General features: G+C 39.4%; 1 protein-coding gene across 1 annotated transcript in view; it reads right to left on the bottom strand.

Annotated features, from left to right (window-relative positions):
• Positions 1 to 442: 442 nt before the first annotated feature.
• The window catches only part of PCOLCE2 (procollagen C-endopeptidase enhancer 2), a 62,629-nt gene continuing 42,895 nt past the window's right edge, over positions 443 to 20,176 (bottom strand). The window contains exons 4-9 of the mRNA XM_043595217.1: positions 19,787 to 19,911; positions 16,759 to 16,895; positions 9,629 to 9,783; positions 5,524 to 5,607; positions 3,284 to 3,451; positions 443 to 1,017 (exon numbers count right to left, since the gene is read on the bottom strand). Of these exons, the coding sequence (XP_043451152.1) occupies positions 887 to 1,017; positions 3,284 to 3,451; positions 5,524 to 5,607; positions 9,629 to 9,783; positions 16,759 to 16,895; positions 19,787 to 19,911 (800 nt within the window). The 3' untranslated portion in view covers positions 443 to 886. The remainder of the gene's footprint in view (positions 1,018 to 3,283; positions 3,452 to 5,523; positions 5,608 to 9,628; positions 9,784 to 16,758; positions 16,896 to 19,786; positions 19,912 to 20,176) is intronic.

Genomic DNA, 20,176 nt, shown 5'->3' with positions numbered 1-20,176 from the left:
GGGCACTGGGCTCACTTCTAATTTCAAGTCCTATCAAACGACCAAAGACTAGGAAACCAAAGACCAAATGCTGCAAAGTCAGAATAAGAGGGTGTTCCTCTGGGGTAGAGAGGGCCTCTTCTAGAGCAGTGAGGGCACTGGGTTGGAGTCAGGACTCCTAAGCTTGGTTGCCAGCTCTTTCTCTTGGAAGATGTGTGCTCTAGACAAGTCACCAAATATACCCGAGCTTCAATTTTCTGTTACAAAATGAAGGAGTTGCACTGGATTCCTGAGGGACACCATTCTAACACTGTCTGGTTCTATAGAGAATTATGGTCTACTTACATTATCCATCTTGTCCCTGAAGTTCTTAGAATGCTCTTTCAGCAAAGTGTGAATTGATACCAAACTGATTATGTAAAAAGTACGGAATATTCTATGAAAACAACTTTAATGGCTGTGATATAATCATTTAAAATATTTTATTAAGCATTGATTTAAAAAATGCAAGAGAAGAATATAACACCTCAGAGCAAATGCTTGAAGGTAAAACAAATATCACTATAAATATTGCACTTATAAAATCTCTTTTTTACATCTTCACACAACTCATTTCTAAAATATCCTTTTACAGAGATGTATAAATAAACTCCCAAACTGTCAACGCTCAATACATTCAGTTTCCTATCACCGCGCTAAGTCTGCAGGTTTTCAATCATGTATCTGCTCCTCTCTGTGCAGGCAAAGAACTTCCATCAGTGATATGGGAGGTCTCAGACCTACATCATGTGAAGAATAAATCTTTCTGAATGCTCAATGTTTAATATAAGATTTTTGTTCTACTGAGAAAAATACAGATCTTTCAAAGGCAATGACAGAATGCAGCTTAAACTGACACAGTTCACTGTTAACATTGCTTATTTTTCAAGGCATCCAGGAGCTTCTGATTCTTGGTCTTGAACATCATGATAAAGCTGTTTGGCATGATTTTGCCTCGCCCATCTTCACCCACTTGGCCCATAATAATGTAGTTTAGACCTAAAAAATATATATATATATATATATATAATTTTTTTCTCTGTGTACTGTTTCGATACAACTTAGACTATAACTTACCTCTAGATAAAATGATCTGGAAATGGTATAATTAATTATACATTTGTTCTATCTAGGATAAAATCAGGTATAAGCCTCTCAGAAAAAAAAAATCTAAACTCCAGTAAGGAACGTGTTCCAGCTCTGCCAACACTAGAAAGATGGAAGGGAATGATGAGGCCCAGCCATGTCCTGCTCTGCAGGGCTGTGGGTCTGAGGTATTTACTGAATACGCACTGTGTTCATGTGAAAGGCTGTCCTTCCTCAAGGGGCCTCGGTGCTCCCTGACACGCCATCCTCAGATGGCCTGTCATTATCCCATAATGACTCTAGATTTCCCAAGCATTTGGCAACTAATGATCCACGGTCTTATGTTCCTGTTGTCGACTTGAGCTTTTTTCAATATCTCAAGTATTTGTACTATGTAAGTTTCCTGAGGGCATGGTTGCATCATATATTTCTTTGCATTCTTATAGTTCCTTACAACAAATAGGTACTAAGAAGTACTTCTATCCATTATACGGTTTTTTGTATTACAGTGTATCTGGCTAAGTTAGGCCTAGACTGGGCCCTAAGCTGAGGTATGTTGGATTCAACTCTGAAGATTTATACTGCCTGAGAAAAAATGTCATAAAGGCAGAGTGTATTACCACCTCCTTTATTCTCCCTCTTCGCCTGTATGTCTTAAGAGAAATATGTGTGTCCTTTTTCTCTTGCGTAATCTTCCTTTGTGGGCTAACATTGTCCTCATAGTGGTCTTGAGCCTGTGAAGGCTTGGAGGGCTGGGCAGGTGGATGCCACCTCAAGGCCAGACTGTTAGCATCATTATGAGACCTTACGGTAAGTGTCTACATGTACATTATCTGATGTTCCTGCAGTTCTGGGAAGAAGTGTTAATCTTTTACAGAGCCTTTGCTATTCCCTCTGAAGGATCCATGTGAAGCCGTGAGCCTCCAGACTTTTCTGAACAACCTGAATTGTTAAAGTGGATATTCTCTCTTCATTTCTATTGTGTGTGTGTATGGGGGGGAAGGGATTGGTTTGGTTTAGTTGTGGGGGAAGTTTGTAACAAGATTGAGGGAACACATCAGCTAAGACTGGAGACAGAAATCTTGGTATACCACACAGTGGATACCAGACATGATTACCATTCCAAAGAGAGAGAAATATCTATCTATATGTGCTGTTGATGGAAAGATGTCTATAGATCATGTGGTGGGGGGGGGGGGGGGGGGGAGTGGTAGTCGAACAGGTATAGCATGACTTCATTTGTCTAAGTGTATACTTGCATGCTTTCTATAGACAGAAACTTTCTAGAGGGAACTTTTCATGGTACCTCTGGGAAAAGGGAAAGGGCTTCACTTTTTATTTTATATCCTTCTCTATTTACCTAAACTTTAAAAAAAAAACCATAGAACATTCATTACTTTTATAAGTTAAAGAACTTGTTAAAAAAAAATCATTTGCTCCTTGCCTCTGGCTCTGGACTTTTTCCATTAAAAAAATTTTTTTTTAATGTTTATTTATTTTGAGAGAGAGAGAGAGAGACTGAGCATGAGCGGGGAGGGGCAGAGGGAGACACACAATCTTAAGCAGTTTCCAGGCTCTGAGCTGTCAGCCCAGAGCCCGATGCAGGACATGAGCCAAAGTCAGATGCTCAATCAACTGAGCCACCCAGGCGCCCCAGACTTTTTTCATTTCTTAACTTTCCTTTTTCCATAATTTCTCTTAAACTCATTTCCATGTGTGGATTTAATGAACCTATATCTGCAAATATTCCCAAATCTTTAATTCTAGCCCATATATACCTCTCTCTTCTGAACTTCAGCTCTGAATTTCTTGTTCCTTGATGGATATTTTCCTCTAAACATAGTATTGGCACCTTAAGTGCAATAATTGAAAATCTCTTTCCCCTGAACCGCTCCTTCTGTGTCTGTTCCCTATTGATCCAACCTCAAATGCTTCTTGGACTCATTCATCATTTCCACTATCTCATCTTCTGTCACATGTTACAAGAACTGGGCTTAGAGCCCAATTCTGCCGGACTCCAAAGGCCTTCCTTCTACACCAGAAGTGGACAACACATTAGCCTTGATTTTACTTCCCCAGTCATGGCAGGGGAAGATCCACGACTTGCTCAGACTCTCTCTCTTGTTTCCTTCTCTGTCCCTGAGCTTCCCTAAAGAAAGACTAATATTTTCCTCCCTACCTCTTCTGAGGAGAGGGCACTGCTTGCAGACCACGATGACCTTGGCACTCATGTTCTTGCCAGCCTGCTGAATTGCCAGATTTCCCTCTTTATAGATGTTGATGATCGAGACTGTGGCATGCAAACTTCCACCTCGGGTGACAGTTGTGATAACAGTGCCAGCCAGTACTGCAGAAGGAAACATTTAGATATATTATGACAGTGAAAGCAAAAATGTAAGCAGAACTGAAAATAATTTTACGTTCTTCTAAGCTTCAGATAGGAAACATTCTAATGTTCAAGAGAAAGCCCTAATAGAGCTATCGAATGTGATTCTGCACATGTGTCATCAAAATTTAGGTTGAAGAAAAGAGGCCATGGAGCTGGAATGTTAGCCGGGTTGTTAGGTGTTGATGCCTAGGAGAGAAACCTAATTACCTGCTGCATTGCACTCTGCTGCTGAGAGGGGCTCTCTGCAGTGTTTTATCCAACATGGGGATCGTTTACCAAATAAGGCATAGGCTTATGAACCTTTACCTATGAATACTCAATTAAGACCCTGAATCTTTAGAGGTAATACCGTACTAAGCAGTTGCATGCTAGGGGTTTGAGCTACAAAGATCTGGGTCTTTGTGTCTGTGTGGTTGAGTGCCTACCTTTCTGTGTCTTTCCCCTCACCCCTCTCTTCAACTGTCCTCTCTCCTTGAACTTTGGTTCATCCCATGGGTCCCCATCTGTAATTATCAGTATCTGTTTCTGGGTCTTTCATATTCTTTCTTATCCACCTTCTTTATTTCATTTAACAAATCAAAGTATACAGCTGAGGCATAACAAAACATTTTCTTGCTTATAAACAAAAACAAAAACACCTAACAAAATTCAGTTGCTTTTCATTATGTAACTCACTCTTTATTCCACGGTGATGTAAGAGGAAAGAGTCTCACTCTGGAGGCACAGAAGGAAAGATGCTGTTTCTCAAAGGCATGCTTTTGGCATTTTGTGGGTGACAATTCCATGTGGTGTAGGACTTGGCACTGAGAGACTGTTTTATGAGCCCTGTCCCTCCCCAGAAAAACCAGTAGCACCCCCCCCAGTTATTGTGCCAAAACTGCTCCTTGGGGAGTGTTAGCAATGCAGGCTGAGAACCAATGGGCCACTGGTGTTAGTAGTTGGTCATTTTGCCACAGAAGAGAGTCACAATGGAATAAGTCAAAGTTTGGACTTGGCTGACATGTTCTCATGAAAGCTGCTGCTCATGTAGTGTGCAAAGTTCAGAATTCTTATTATGCCTTACTTTGATTCCTGGTGATAATTGTTAAATCTATAGCCAAGTGAAATCTGGTGGCTCCAAAGGATATAGAGGGGGAGATTTCCTTAAGCACCTCCCACAGAAGACTAACCTGGATGTGACAGCAATTTGTTTTCATTTTCATGCCTGTTATTTGAATTGCAGCATGCAAACTCCAGTAAGATCTAGGGCCCTAGATTCTTCAGTGCCTCACACCCTCAATTAGAATAGTTTGTCTGGACTGTAGACAGTTACCATTTAAAAGGCACAGAAAAAGCAAGCCTCTTTTGGGAGACTCTCTGTTGTGGGTGTAACCTATTTAGGCTTTAGCAACTTCCTTTTCCTGATAAGACTTTTCTTAAATGTTCCTTTAAAAAATAACCAACATAATTAAATTTGGTATCTCTTGCTCTTAAGTGGTTTTTACAATTGGAAAAAGCTCTGAGAAATTCTAAGTCATTAGATAGTATCTCCTCAGTTCCAATTTGTAAGCATTTCCAAATTTCAGATTTCCAAGTTTCAATTTAGTACTCTGGAAGGACACTACAGAGGAAATACGTGAATTTCTTCTGAGAAAGGCCAGCCTGGATATGTTTCTAATTTACGTAAGTGGAATTACAGATGTGTGAAAAAATATTCCATGAAAAATATGTGAGGAAAAAAAGTATACAGGGTTTTTCAGGAATACTGAGCCAGCCGGAATACAGAGTAGCAGTATCCTATTCCAAGAGTCAAATTATTAAGTTTATGTGAAAAAAAGCATATTTTCTGTATACATATTTTTCTCAGTTGTGAAATCTAACACTTTGAACAACACTAGCCAACTATACCTTAGTGAACAGGAAAACATTTTCGTGGGTGAATGAAGAGTGTAACTAACCCTTTACTATCACATTCAGGGCAATTCCTTTGAGACTAAGCATGCAGTCTCAAGTTTCTGATTAAAGAGAAAAGGCCCGATTTTATTTCTTACCAAAGTTACTGGAACAATAATTGCTCTCCAGAGTCCCCGTCCGTCTACACTTTTGTTGACACAGGGCCACGGTGGGTTTTAAACCTTAATTCAAAGGAGAAAGACATTAAGATTCAGGAAAATGAATTCAATTGCAATTGGTGTTTAGACCTGAATCTACTTAAAATTCCTATTTATTTCCCTGAGCCATCAATCCATCATTGCAATGGAGTAATTACATTCAAAAGAAATACTTTATGGTACTAACTACTGTTCTCATTTCCTCAGGGTAACTGAATACTCTCTGCTGAATTTGAAACCAGAGATCAAAGATAACCCACATTTTGCCCTCTTTTCTTCTTTCTTTATACATAACACTAACCAAAAATAGATATAGCTTCCTTGCACCCTGCTTAGAAAAACCCAGTGCAAAAAATATGAACTCAGAAAATGTAGGTTAATTCTTCACTTTACAAAAGGAATCCAATGGTGCTCCCCCTGAGGATGGAGGGAGTTTTCTCGGTGCCTTTAACATAGGCACCTGCCCAAATGTGGGTAGTACAAGGTTTTAGAAACTGTGTAAAGTGTATTATACCTGTAATGAGCTGCAACCCATCACTATACATCTATTTTGAGTCTGCCATTGCCTATAAGCATTTAAGAACTGGGAAGTAGACTAATTTAAAAATAAAAGTAGATACACAGAGTAGTTCTCCAGCAAAGGTGACTCCTCCCCTTGGGTGATGTTTTGCAATGTCTAGAAATACTTTTTGTCACAACTAGGGGCTGCTACTGGCATTTAGTGGGAGATACAAGGGATGCTGTTAAATATCCTACAATAAACAGGGCAGCCCCCAACAACAAATAATTATCTGGCCCAAAATGTAAATATTGCCAAGGTGGAGAAACTGTGGGTTACCAAAATGAAAATATTTAAATTTTTTTTTTTAATGTTTGTTTATTTTTGAGACAGAGAGAGACGGAGCATGAACGGGGGAGGGGCAGAGAGAGAGGGAGACACAGAATCGAAAGCAGGCTCCAGGCTCTGAGCCATCAGCCCAGAGCCCCACGCGGGGCTCGAACTCACGGACCGTGAGATCGTGACCTGAGCTGAAGTCGGACGCTTACCCGACTGAGCCACCCAGGCGCCCCCAAAATGAAAATATTTAATTCCCATTATTATCAATAAAAATGTTTCCAAAATATTTGCTAATTATTCACTTATATGTGGCAATATGCTAGGAAGAACTAAACAAAACAGCTGTAACAGAATTGTACTTGTTGGGCAAGAATTTGCAGCTATAACACTGCCCTTCTAATATGTTTCTGTGAACTCTTCTCTGAATTTATTATTGATTTACTCTTACTTTGTACCCATACTTAACTCCAAAAAGGATCTCAAGTGGATCACAGTATTAAAATATGTACAATTTAATGTTAAAATACATAGAATAGCATGTGTGTGTATGTGTATACTTTTTTTTTAAGGCAAAGAGTTCAGAAAACATTTAGAGGGAACACTGCTCCAGAAGTTGGGAACCTAAATTTACCTAATTACTGGAGTCAAAAAGTAGTGGTGCTAGTGTTTCTCCCTCTCTGATGAAAGAACATCCTTTCAGTGGACACTGGAAACCAGCTCTTCTAAATCCCAGAATGTCAATCTGGAAGCTGGGTGGCAGTCCCACCCTGCCCCTTCTCCTCCTTCAGTAGATCCCTGCTCTCCTGCCTTTAAGTCATCACTAGAGCACCCTGACCCTTGTCACGTCCCTGTCTTCTCTCTCCCTGCACTCCTGGCATGGCATCTGGTCCTCAGCCTTCCTCTTCAAGTGCACCTGCGACCATCTCGGTGGGTGTTCCCTCCTCCCAGTGCCACGGCTCCATCCTTCCCAGACTTTCCCTCGGCTCTGTCTCCATCACCTAGTCCCAGGTTCACACATTCTCCCATTAGTCTTTCATCACCAAGCTTTCAAGTTCACACATCCTAACATCCAGTGTAGATGTCTCTTGTTCCAGCTCCTATCTTTTCAGTCTCTTTTGCCAGTATATCCTTCTTTTTAAAAAGTTGAGGTTTCTAGAGACTGAATTCCAGCAGCCCTTGTCCTTTCACTTCTAACCTCTCCCTAGGTGATCTCATTTTGGATCACAGTGTCAACCACATGTATGTTGATGATTCTCAAATTTAAATCTCTTGCTGAAATCTCTTCTAGAGGCCATAGATCGAATTTGACATGATTACTCCACTTGAGTGTCTCACAGACACATCAGACCCAACACGCCACAGCTTAACTTATGATTCTACCCCTAAACCCCTTTCTCTGCTTCAGTGAAAGGTCACACCTTCCCCCGAATTGTGCAAACCAGAGACATGAGAGGCATGATTCACACCTCCCTGATCTGTCTAGTACCAATAATCACCAATTAAAGACCTGTCAATATCTTCCAACGCTCCTCACACAACAGAATTTCTGGACTCTCTGTGTATTTCTGTCACAGCACAGTTCACCTGGACAACCACGAGAACCTGATTGTCTTGACCCTACTATCCATTCACCTCACAACTGTCCAGAGCTATCTTCATAAAGGGGGAATCTGATCCTGAACTTTGTTTAAATCCATCAACAGTTGCCCCCACACTTAGGATAAAATACCAAAATACTTAGAAGCATAAGGAGAGAGGTGGTAGGGCCTAAAGATGGAACTAGAAAGAGAAGCTAGGCACAAAGAGTTCATGAAGGGTCTTATATATGTCATGAAGGAGTCTAGCTCCTGGGCTGCCCGATATGGTAGCCACTTGCCACATGAGGCTTCTTAAAAATAATTAAATTAAAATTTAATTCCTCAGTATCACTAGCCACATATCAAGGGTTCAATAGTGGCTACCGTATTGGATAGCACAGGTGTAGACAATGAATTCAGGTGGGAGACATGGTCTGCTTTGTGTGTGTGGTGGGAGGCATGCAGTGGGGAGGTAAGATAGAGGAACTCAAAGATGACTTAAGAGTGTGGCTACCGATGCTGTGGACCCTGCTTGGGAAAACAGGCGGAAAAGCAGATTTGATGCACAAAATAGTGTAATAAAAACAAGTTGAGTTTGATAGGTTTTAATTTAAATGCTTAGCAGTCAACAAAACCCTAGGAGATCATTACAAATCCATGTTGGCAATTTCAGAGGTTTAGGACTGGAGATAAAATCTAGGGAGCCACTAGCAGCACAGTGCTGCCAGATAATTCAATGGAAAGAATAAGGACACCAGGTTCCACTGAGATGAGCTGAAGAAATGAGAAATACTGCTGTAATATAGCAGTACATGTCTAGGCCACAAGGTGGCATACTTGGGGAGCACTCAGAAAAATCAGCTCTTCTACAAGTGCCTATACTCAGGTCCGCCCTACCAGGGGTGCAAGCAGAGAATGGCGGGCTATAAAAGCTGGGTTCATTTCAAACTATTTTGTATCTTAACTGTAGATCCTTCATTCCCACTTTTTTCTTTCTCTCAGATTTAGATTTTGAGATCTGAGGCCTGAAAGCTCAGTGAGTGGAGACTTAGTATAGGGATACACTCTTGTCTCTCCATTTCTTAGGTTATGCTCCAGACCAGTTTCCCAACTGGCTTCTATAATACCAATTTACCCCAGTTTGGGAAAAAAAAAGAAGTATTTTGTATAACACATTTTAGAGTGAAGCGAGAAAAACAACAACATATGCATACACAATAAAACCCAAACCAAAAAAACTGGCAGATGTGAAAACAGGCAGGTATCAAGGCCCTAGAACTTTAATTTTAAATACTACAATTCTATGTAATAAAAAAAAAAAGCCATAACTTTAGAGGTACCAGAAAAGAAAAACTGGATTTATAATGATCTGTGCCTATAATAGGGTTCCTAGTAATTTTTAAGTGGTCATAATTTTCTTACATGACTCTTAAAAATTATTAGCTTATAAACATTTTTACACCTTACACTTTTTCATTAATGGAGTTATATTATTCTCTTAGATAAGTTTTCATTTTATTTAACTTAGTTTAGTTTCAAGTATCTTTGTTCTAATTTTTTTTTCTACTTCAAAAGAATTTTTCTTATACTCCTGAGGTGTGTGCACAAACATCAAAACAGAAAAACTTACCCGTAGTTACAGGGAATGTGGTGGTAACAGGTAGTACTGTAGTTGTAGGCAATTTTTTCGGCCTGAATTTGTAGTGACCAATAAATCCATCTGCAGTTAAACTTAAGTCTGATAAAAACTGAATGAGAAGTTCATTTCTCTCAGATACAATTGGCCTAAAAGAAGAAAAACATTAAAAAATTTTTTTAAGTGGCACCTCTCTGAATTGTAGAATCCTAGCTTTCCATTTGACAATAGATCACTATATGTTTAAAAGTTAAGATACTTCAAAAGGTGAAAGTCTCAATGTGCTCAGAATTAATGCTAAATAGCTAACGAGTGTTCAGATCGGCACTGTTATTCACTTTCTAACAGAATAAGCCAGTGAAGTTCAGAGAGTTCAAGTGATTTACCCAAGGCCCTACAGCTAGCATGTAGGGGAGTCAGAATTTGAACGTAGGACCAGGTGACCAAAGAGACTGTGCTAGACATTGAGACCAGTGTAAACACTGAAACTGTGGCTGGTTCTTCACAAGCACCTTAGAGTCTGGCCTGACTTGGGAACCACACAGCTTCTTTTAATTAAGACTCTGGATTTGAGCTGGCCTGGGGAACTAGGGATGCTGGCCATTAGACAGTCAGATGGAGAAATGTCATAAATGAATTCCCATGCATTGTGAAGACACAGCCAGAGGGATCATTTTGGTGGGCTGGTCACCAGGGGATAAGAAAGCCATGTAGGGTTTAACGTGACTTCCATTTCATTTTTAATGAGAGCTCTTAGGCAGGCCTGAAATGGAAACGTTCCTGTTTTATAATCTCAGTAGCAGAATGCTGTGAAGTTGAAAGAGAAAGTGATTGCTTTGGTGGTTATGAATGACATCATTAAAGAACTCTTAATTTGAAAGCTATTTTAGGGACTTGCTGGTTAGCTGGTACTAAAGATTTAGTGGCAATAATAACTGAGGCTCAAAAGCACTCCTAAGTCTTAGGGAATAACTATCATATAAAATAGTTTCATTTAAGCCTTCTCTATTATTATTTAAGCAATGGTTAAAAAAGGCTGTTTGGCTAATTCTATTTCAAGACTATTTAATTCAGAAGTGGGAAAAACTAAACAAGTTATTTAATTGAGTTAATTAGTGGTTTGACTAAACTCTTTTTTGAGGCATCTTCTCAGCCAAGCCACTTTGAAAATGTTTTTTTTTTTTACATTTATTTATTTTTGAGAGACGGAGAGAGACAGAGTATGAGGAGGGGAGGGGCAGAGAGAGAGGGAGACACAGAATCTGAAGCAGGCTCCAAGCTCTGAGCTGTCAGCACAGGGCCCAATGTGGGGCTCTAACCCACGAACCATGGCATCATGACCTGAGCCGAAGTCAGACGTGCAACCGACTGAGCCACCCAGGCGCTGCAGCCAAACCATTTTGTAGGCATCATGGACAGCTAATAATGGGGCAACTTAATTTTTTTTCCCACCTGTCAGCTACTTTGAGTGGGGATGGTTGGGGGTGAGGAGGTAGATCTGTACTTGACCAAACCAGTTAGAAAAACTGCAGGATCTTTTCTGTCCTGAAGCCTATTAATTACCTTCTGAGCCAAGGGATGGGATGAAGCCAAGACTGAGCTTCGTGACCTACATTTAGCATTCTGGTCACAAGAGTGACCGAGATCATTTAAATAATGCTTCTGAGAATCAAGCCTTTATCAGAAACATTCTATCTTGCTTTTGAAAACATATTCCATTCAATAAATATAAACAATATGCATGAAACACAATTCCCAGCCACAATTACAAAAAAAAAAATATGTTAAACTTGTTTACATGATAAAATTACAAAAAGCACTTATTATATGCAGCAAAGGAAACCTTAAGACCTCATCATGTCAGCCTTCTGGGCATGATATTATAATTATAGTGATCATCTAATGTCTTTTCTATGAACTAATCTTGGGAGCATCAAATTGGAAATTAAATTTTCTCAAGGAAGAGTACTGTAGTAACAGACATTTTTGTTATGCTGCTACTGAGCTCTAGCATGAATGTGACAGAATCACAGTGCCATAAATGTTCTGAGGGCTATGTGTGCATCCACAAATTAATGTAACAAACCACTAGAAAGGCAAGAGGAACTCTTCCTTGGATTCATTCCATACTGGCAGATCCTGGGAAGGGATGGAAGATGCTCTTTGGTCTTACAAAGCTGGCTGTGTTCACTGTCTCTGCTTTGTCATCCCACAGTCGTCGTCGTCTTCAACCACTACAGCTAGTCAACTGCCATGTCCTGCCAATCTTGCCTAAATATTTCTTGATCCACATCCTCCTCTCCATCTCTACCATCCTTCCTCATCTCCTCATCCTTCCCCACCTCCTTGACTTTACCTGGCTCTCCTGCCACAGCCTTCTAACCAGACTCTCTGCTCATGTCAAGGATGGGGATTCTAAGGCACTGGTCCAGCCATTTCATGACTAAATGTATTTGAAAGGCTCCCCTGTCTGTAAGATGTGGAACCCAGTGCTCCTGCCTCTCTAGGCTCCAACTCAAGGTTTGGGCTCCAGAATAGCATATGCCTCCCCTGTGTTATCTCTATTGATGGAGTGTCTTCTACTTGGAATGAGTCTGTCCTCCCTTCTGCATATGACCAATGCCAACTCTTCCTTCAAGACTAAGCTTCAAGAGGCACAATCTCCTTCAAAAAGCTTCTCCTGACCCCACCACTTGTGCTGATTGGACCAAAGGACTCCTTGTCAGAAACGTACCTGGCAGATTCCTTTGCCATTTTAACTATCTGCCTCGTTTCATCCCTCCTACCAATGATCTTTGTTTTTTATTTATTGTTGTATTCCAGCTGCCTAACACAGTGCCCACCACATGGCTGAGGCTTAATGAGTGTTTCTGAACTGAATTCAATGGTGTTGATACTGCACTGAACCCGACACAGGGATGATGAAGTGATCTCACCAACCACAGCACTCCTCCTTCTCTTCAGACTTTTAACGGGAAAAGTCCCCCAAATAGGTTTTCTCATTTTCTGCACTGCCCCATCCCAGAAGTACTCTATGAAAAAAATATTCCTCTGGTAAAAGTGTTAGTTGGAGGACTGGCTGTCGAGCTACTCCAGACAAACTCTCAGAAGCAAGGAGCCCCCACTTTGTGGCCCCCTCCCCACCTGCATGGAGGCTATCACTATGCTGGATTCTATGTTTCTCCTTTTCTTTACCGACAGATTTACCAATAAATATGCATCACTAAGCATGCTTTTAAACTTCATATAAATTGGGGTGCCTGGGTGGCTCAGTTGGTTGAGCGTCCGACTTCGGCTCAGGTCATGATCTCACAGCTCGTGAGTTCGAGCCCCGCGTTGGGCTCTGTGCTGACAGCTTGGAGCCTGGAGCCTGCTTCGGATTCTGTGCCTCCCTCTCTCTCTGCCCCAACCCACTTGCATTCTGTCTCTCTCTCAAAAATAAATAAACATTGAAAAAAATTTATAAACTTCATACAAATGAAAGGGTATGGTGTGCATTTTTCTGTTATTTTTTTTTCACACTCAGCATTATAACTGTGAGATTCATCCACTGTTTTCACTGCTGCATAGTGTGAACTATTCTCTTGTTGATAAATATTAGGCTATTTCCTCTGCCCCCCCCCCATTACAAACAATATCGCTAAGAATACTCTTGTGTATGTCTTGTGGTACACATGGGCAAAATTAACGTTAGTGGGCACCCCAGGAGGGTAGTGTACATGTTCTCTGCTAAGTCACAGGATACATGCCCATCTTCAACTTTACTAGATAATGCCAAGCTGATTTCCAAAGTTGTTGTACCAATTTACACTCTTTATAAAGATTTATTCACTGTGCAGCTTTCCTCCTTTGAGAATGTCTCTTGCCCATTTTTTTTTCTATTGAGTTGTCTTTCCTTAAGTAATTTTTAGAATTTCTTGATATATTCTGGACCTAGGGGTCTTTGTCAAATATGTTACAAATACCTGTTTCTGTTTTGTGCCTTCTCTTTTCCCTCTTTAAGGTGTATTTTAACAAGCAGAAATTCTCATTTAAGGTTCCAATGCATCTGTAGTTGTGGTTCTGTGTGTATGTGTGTGTCATTCATTTTTCCCATATGAAAACAAATTGTTCCTGCTTCATTTTTCAATGAGGCCATTTTTTACCAGCTGACCTGTGGCTCTCTGCGATGTGCCCCATGTGCAGACATGTGTGGATGTGTCTGGCCTCTCTTTGGCGTTTTCGTAAGTCCATTTGTCAATCTCTGTTAAAACCATATTGTCTTAAATACAACAGCTTTCTGATATGGCTCCATCACGTAAGGCAAATCCCCCTGCCAAGTTCTCCTTCAGAACTGTCTTAGTTTTGCCCCCATCCCCAACTCCCTTGCAATTCCATGAACATTTCAGAATCAGGCTATCAGGTTTAATGAAAAACCAATTTTGGTATTTTTAAATGACATTGATTTTTCCTATTCACGAGAACGGTATACAGCTCTATTTACTGAGGTTTTTTAAAATACCTTTTAGTAAGGTTTTATAATTTTCTCTTTTCAGGGCTTTCACACAATTATTAGATTTATTCTTGAGTATTTTGTATTTCTGTTGCTATTAAAATAATATTAATAAACTTTTATTCAAGTTATTTAAGAAAATATATTCTTGAATAAATTGTTTCCAACAAATAAAAATATAAATCTAAAAATCATACTTTAATCTGGTAATTAAATTATATTAATAGCTTTTCTAAGTTCAAACCAATCTTGAATTCCTGGTCAAACAGCATTTTCTATACATTGTTAGATATGACTTGCTAATAGTTTTTGCATGTTTATTTATTTTGAGAGAGAGAGAGAGAGCAAGTATGTGCACATGTGGGGAGGGGCAGAGAAGGAGAGAGAATCCCAAGCAGGTTCTACACTGTCAGCACAGAGCCTGACAAGGGGCTTGATCCCACAAACTGTGACATCATGACCTGAGCTGAAATCAAGAGTTGGGACACTTAACCGACTGAGCCACCCAAGCACTGTTGGGCTTTTCAACATTTTTGCCCTCTGATGATTTCTCTTTTTTTTTTTTTTTTACCAACTGAGCAATGCTTAAAAAATTTTTTTTTAACTTAGGAACACTGTTTGGTATTTGTTGTGGTAGGATTTTAAAGGCTATCTTATTTTTCATATCGCTAGGAAATGAAATTTGAAATTTTTTTTTTAAATACTTGGATATAAAGACAAGGAGAGACATGGTAGAAAAAGCTACAGCAGGATAGGGGGTCAAGAAAGGGTTACTTTTCTTCCCCTTAATTCAGGAGAACTTAAATTTTTGGCTATGGGAAACAAATAATAAAGGCAGAGGCTAAAGATGGAGATGATGGAGAAAAAAACAGGGCTACTAGGTAGAGGAAATTTCAAGGGAGAAAAGGAGGAGGTCAGATGGAGGATACAGATGAAAAGACTGGCTTGGAATAAAGGAGTAGGCTGATAATGGCACCCCAAGATGTCTGCATCCTAATCCCTTGAACGTGTGAATATGTTACTTTATGTGCGAAGGGACATTGCAGGTGTGATCCAGTTAAGGATCTTGAGAAGGAAAGAGTATCCTGGATTGTCTATTTGGGCCCTAAATGTAACCACAGGTATCCTTAGAAGAGAGAGGTTTGACTCCAGGAGAGAAGGCAATACGATGATAGAAGGAGAGACAGGAGTGATGTGCTTTGAAGATGGAGGAGGAACCACAGCCAAGAAATGCAGCAGCTTCTTGAAGCTGAAACAGGCATAGAAACTGATTCTCCCCTCAGAGCTTCCAGAAGGAAACAGCCCTGCTGACAGCTTAACTTTAGCTCAGTGCAAGGGATTTCAGACTTCTGACCTCCAGAACTGTAAGAGAATACATGTATTGTTTTAAGCCACTCAGTTGGTGGTAATTTGTTACAGCAGCAACAGGAAAAAAATACAGAAGGAACACCTTTGCTAAGAGCTTAGAAATGGGCCTTTGTCTAACACATTTGGCTGCAGAGTCAAGTTTGGGTATAGTAATGTTCAAATTTTAGCCAATTTGTATGTATTAAAAATTCTTACTATTATCAAACAATATAAATGAAAAAATGAATTTAAATTGAATTGAAATTGAAATTGAATTAAATTGAAAAAATGAATTTAAAATGAAAAATACCTTGTTTTAACTTAAATGTGTCTGGGGGAATCATAGACATGCATGTAAAATCAGGTGATGCGTATAATCGAATTATGTTTAAGCAACAGAGTAGAAAAGGGTATTTAAAAATTGACATAATGGTGACTTTGACAGCAAACTGTAGTAATGTCTTTTTTTCCCTTAAGATTTTATTTTTTTAAAAGTAATCTCAACACCCAACATGAGGCTCAAACTTACATCCCAAGATCAAGAGTTGGAAGCTCTACTGACTGAGCCAGCCAGAGGCCCTAAGCTATAATAATTTCAACTGAGGCTTTCTCCAGTATTGTATGTGAAAGGGAAATATCTTGCACCAAAATACATGTGTTGCACCAATACAGAATAGGGAACTAAGAGGAATTAAGCAACTGGCTCAATGTCACACAGCTAGTAAGTAGCAGAGCTCTAAGCTCCATAAATGTTTGCTGATAAATACACAGTGCCTTTCAGGCTTACCCAGCAAACATTTGAGCGACACGGTGAGGAAGAGGTACAAAGCCACAAGAGGTCCAGGACAAGTCTCTGATCAGGTAAAACCACCTGGGTCATCATGAGCATCCAGGTTTCCATATCTGGATCCCCAAATTTCAGCCCCCTGCTTTTTTCTCAGAATTTCCTCCTTCCACTCTGATGTTTGAGCTCACCTTTGCAGGGCAGTGATGTATCCAGGTATCTGGCTAGTATCTGACTCTGGGGCATCACCAACTCTGCATCTGTTATCTGTTTGGCCGCCAAGGCCTCGCTACACTCATTAATACCTCCTTACTCCCTGGGTTGGCTATTTTTTGTGCTGGGGCTGTATGGGACTCTACTGCCATGGAACAAACCCAAGAATTTGTGAACAAAACAACAACAGCATAGAATCTTCCAGAAAATAAAATATAATTGGGCAGTTTAATAAGAAAGAAGTTTAGAGCTACTAAAGTATTAATGAAATAAAACAGGTGGACTTACGCAGGTGGACTATCACCACAATACTTTCCAATTCTCTTAGCGTCGTTGACTTCCCCACCATTAAACACAGCCACAAAATCGTATCGGCAGTAGTTATCACGCTCGACATCAAACTTCTCAAATTTTAATTCTATAAGCTTTAGAGAAAGCACATTAGAAATGTCAAGATAGCTTTGAGGAATAATCTCACTCAGAAATCTTCCTCTCCCCAGATCTGTAGGATATCATGATTTTCCTTTGTCAAGAAAATATTCCTTCTGTTTGAATTATTCATTTCTTATGGTTTTCATATTTCTTCTGTAGTTCACAAAACTGTGGTATTACTTTCCTTTAATTTTTAATCATTCCAAAAGGTCATCTCAACCCTAGTTAAGATCTTAAATTTAGGAGACCTGTTCACCTACAGCTACAAAAGTATGGGAACACCACACAACCCTAGCAACCTACATTAAGACCATAACTGGATATGTGTTAGAGTGGGAAGCAGAACCTATGAAAACTTCATTCTTCTCAGAGATGTTCCCCTATGTTAGTGAATGCTGGGGTGTGGTGTTAAGTGTATGCATTTGGGTGGTGGATGGAGTTGTTCCCCTTTCAAGGGAAAGAGAACAACATTCCTATCACATGCAAAGGAGTCAAATTCTTTAGGACCAGAGATTCAGGAAGTGGGGACTGACTGTGATGTCTTCTTGAAGTATGTCTGAAAAGTGTGCCTACTGAGTTGAGCACAGCCTACTTGGTGATGTGGTTGATTTTTGAAGAGGTTGCATAAAAGCACTCATATACCCAGTCAGTGTTAGACTTCTTAAGTATTTCTTAACTTTTTTTGCATAAGTACCAATAATAGTGTCCAAGTTATTCAAGTCAATAGGAAGTTTTGATTTAACAGGCAATCATTCCCCTCACAAGCAGATTTTTCCAGAGCACCTCCAACATGTGAATCAAAGGAAATCTCACTGGGTTCATAAATACCCACGGCACCCAGACAGCTGATCTCCACTTTTGCTGGGCAGCAGGTGGGCAGGTAACCCTCCCTGCTGCTTCGGGAAGATAATGGGCATTAATTCCTGTTAGGACAGGCCCTAGATATTAGCTAAAGAAGACTCACACACAGTAACCTACATGAATATGATAATAGCAACAGCATCACGGAGGGATCAAAGGTAAATTTTGGCTTTGAAGATAATTGTCACATATCTACATATTTACCCACCTTTAAAAAGTCAGCACCAGTTAAGGGTGAATAATAGCTTATTCATATTTAGCAGTGCTTTAAATCGTATTAAAATACTTCCTCTCTGGGTCCAATAACTTCTCACCAGTTGGTAATAAAATGTTTTCCAGATTATTAAAAAATTGGCTGACCTTTCTCTACTTAGTCATATAACAGCTTTTAGAGAGAAGATTAAAAAATAAGTAAATAAGTAGGAGAATAGAGGGGAAAACTATGATAAAAAATGAAGGTTAAGTCTTTATTGGAAGAAAATGCCCAGAGATTGGCACAGAAATTACTCAGGATTTAATTTTCCCAGTTTATTCTTCTCTGACAGCGCTTCCAGTGATTTCAGACATTACAACAATGATTAAAAACTCAATTGGCTAAAGTAAAAAATCACGTTAATAAAATGAAACCCAAGCTTAAATTTAAATAGAGATGAATAATAGAAAAGATATGCTGAATTGTAATCTGCAAGTATAATTAAGTTGAAATTATTTAAACCAATATATTTACAAATGTCACAGAAAGAAAAGTGACCAAAACCATCTCAAGAATTACATACTGCTTAAATGTTGAGAAATGTGATTTTTAAAAATTACTTTAAGCTATAAAAAGTTAAATAAGTTTATAAATCTTTCATCAATAAGTAAATGACCAGATTTTTATTCTTAAAAATAAAACTGGGTTTGGGGATTACGATCAAAGTGTGTGTGTGAGTTCAAATCACCAATCTGGATGGTACATTTGCCTGAATAATTTAACATTAAAAAATGAATATATGGCAAATAGTATCTGTGTAAGTGATACAAAAGATCAGTTTATTTTTTATTTTTTTAATGTTTTATTATTTATTTTTGAAAGAGAGAGAGGGAGAGAGAGAAAGGGGGGCGGAGGAGCAGAGAGAGAGGGAGACACAGGATCCAAAACAGGCTCCGGGCTCTGAGCTGTCAGCACAGAGCCCAACATGGGGCTCAAACCCACAAACCATGAGATCGTGACCTGAGCCAAAGTAGGACCCTTAACCGACTGAGCCACCCAGGCGCCCTTCAAAAGATCAGTTTAGAAAAGTTTTTTTTAACAGTATCATAATGATCACCATCTAGTGTGTGATTAAAGTCTGTAGTGTTTGTAACAATAATAATTCTTTGTTTTCCAACATCCACAAAGTAGACTTGGTCTATTCCCATGCTAAGTTTTCTCCTGTAATTAATATCTAAAAGTGGTTCCCAGAAAAGATAAAATTTCATATAACCACAAACTAATAAGCACTGGAAAACTAAGAACTTCTCTCTTGATTGTTTTAGAGGATTGCATAAAGTTATTTGTGGGGAACCTGAACAAATTTTATGTTAAACAACAACCAAAAAAAATCCACAGAGCAGATTAGCTTTCATACTTGTTCTCTGAGGGGAAGATGTGGTGTGCTTGCATTGGCTTTGTCCTGGTGAAGCTGTCAGGTGCATTTAGCTATGTGAACAAATGGCAACCTGAAACATGTACATGTACTTGGGGATTCTAACCCTCCCGTATTTAGTCACTGCTGCTTATAACATTTTCCACAGGGTTAAACAATCTCACAGGGATTTGCTTACTATTTACATTGAAATTTAAAAATTGTATTTCTATAATTTATATAATTAAATACATGACTTTGCAAAAGCAATTTTAATCTGGGTCTTTTATGAAGAGATACCTATGCCCAGCAGGGCCTTCCTCACCCTGTATGCTAAGCTCTTGAGAGATGGGCCCCTCATACCATCTAGGCAATTCACATGTGCATGCTTTCTTCAGATTTTCAGGGAAGCTTACCTGATTCTTTGGGGCTACAATATGCCACACACAAGTGACTCCTGCAGGGTAATCACGGTCAGGCCAGTTGGGGGTTTTAAAAGAGCCAGAAGGTCTTTCAAGGCGTCCTCCACAATACTGATCCCCTATAGTTATTAAGTATGAAAAAAAAATCCAAGTTTATATCCCGATATAGGTCATGGCAATGCAACTATAAGGAGATTGGGAATTTGGAAAATTGGTGATAGTACAATAAATAAAGGCAATGACAGAAGCTCTTAAATTTTTTCTTAAGAAATGGTCTCCACATACATCTCCCTGCCCTCCACACACATGCTGAATGGTCTCTGTTACTTGACATATCACATCAGCACAAGAGAACATAGGAGTAGAGTGAGAGCTATCGCTTCT

Source organism: Prionailurus bengalensis, chromosome C2, assembly GCF_016509475.1.
Source record: "Prionailurus bengalensis isolate Pbe53 chromosome C2, Fcat_Pben_1.1_paternal_pri, whole genome shotgun sequence".
NCBI classification, from domain to species: domain Eukaryota; kingdom Metazoa; phylum Chordata; class Mammalia; order Carnivora; family Felidae; genus Prionailurus; species Prionailurus bengalensis.
This window is presented reverse-complemented; position numbering and strand designations above follow the sequence as displayed.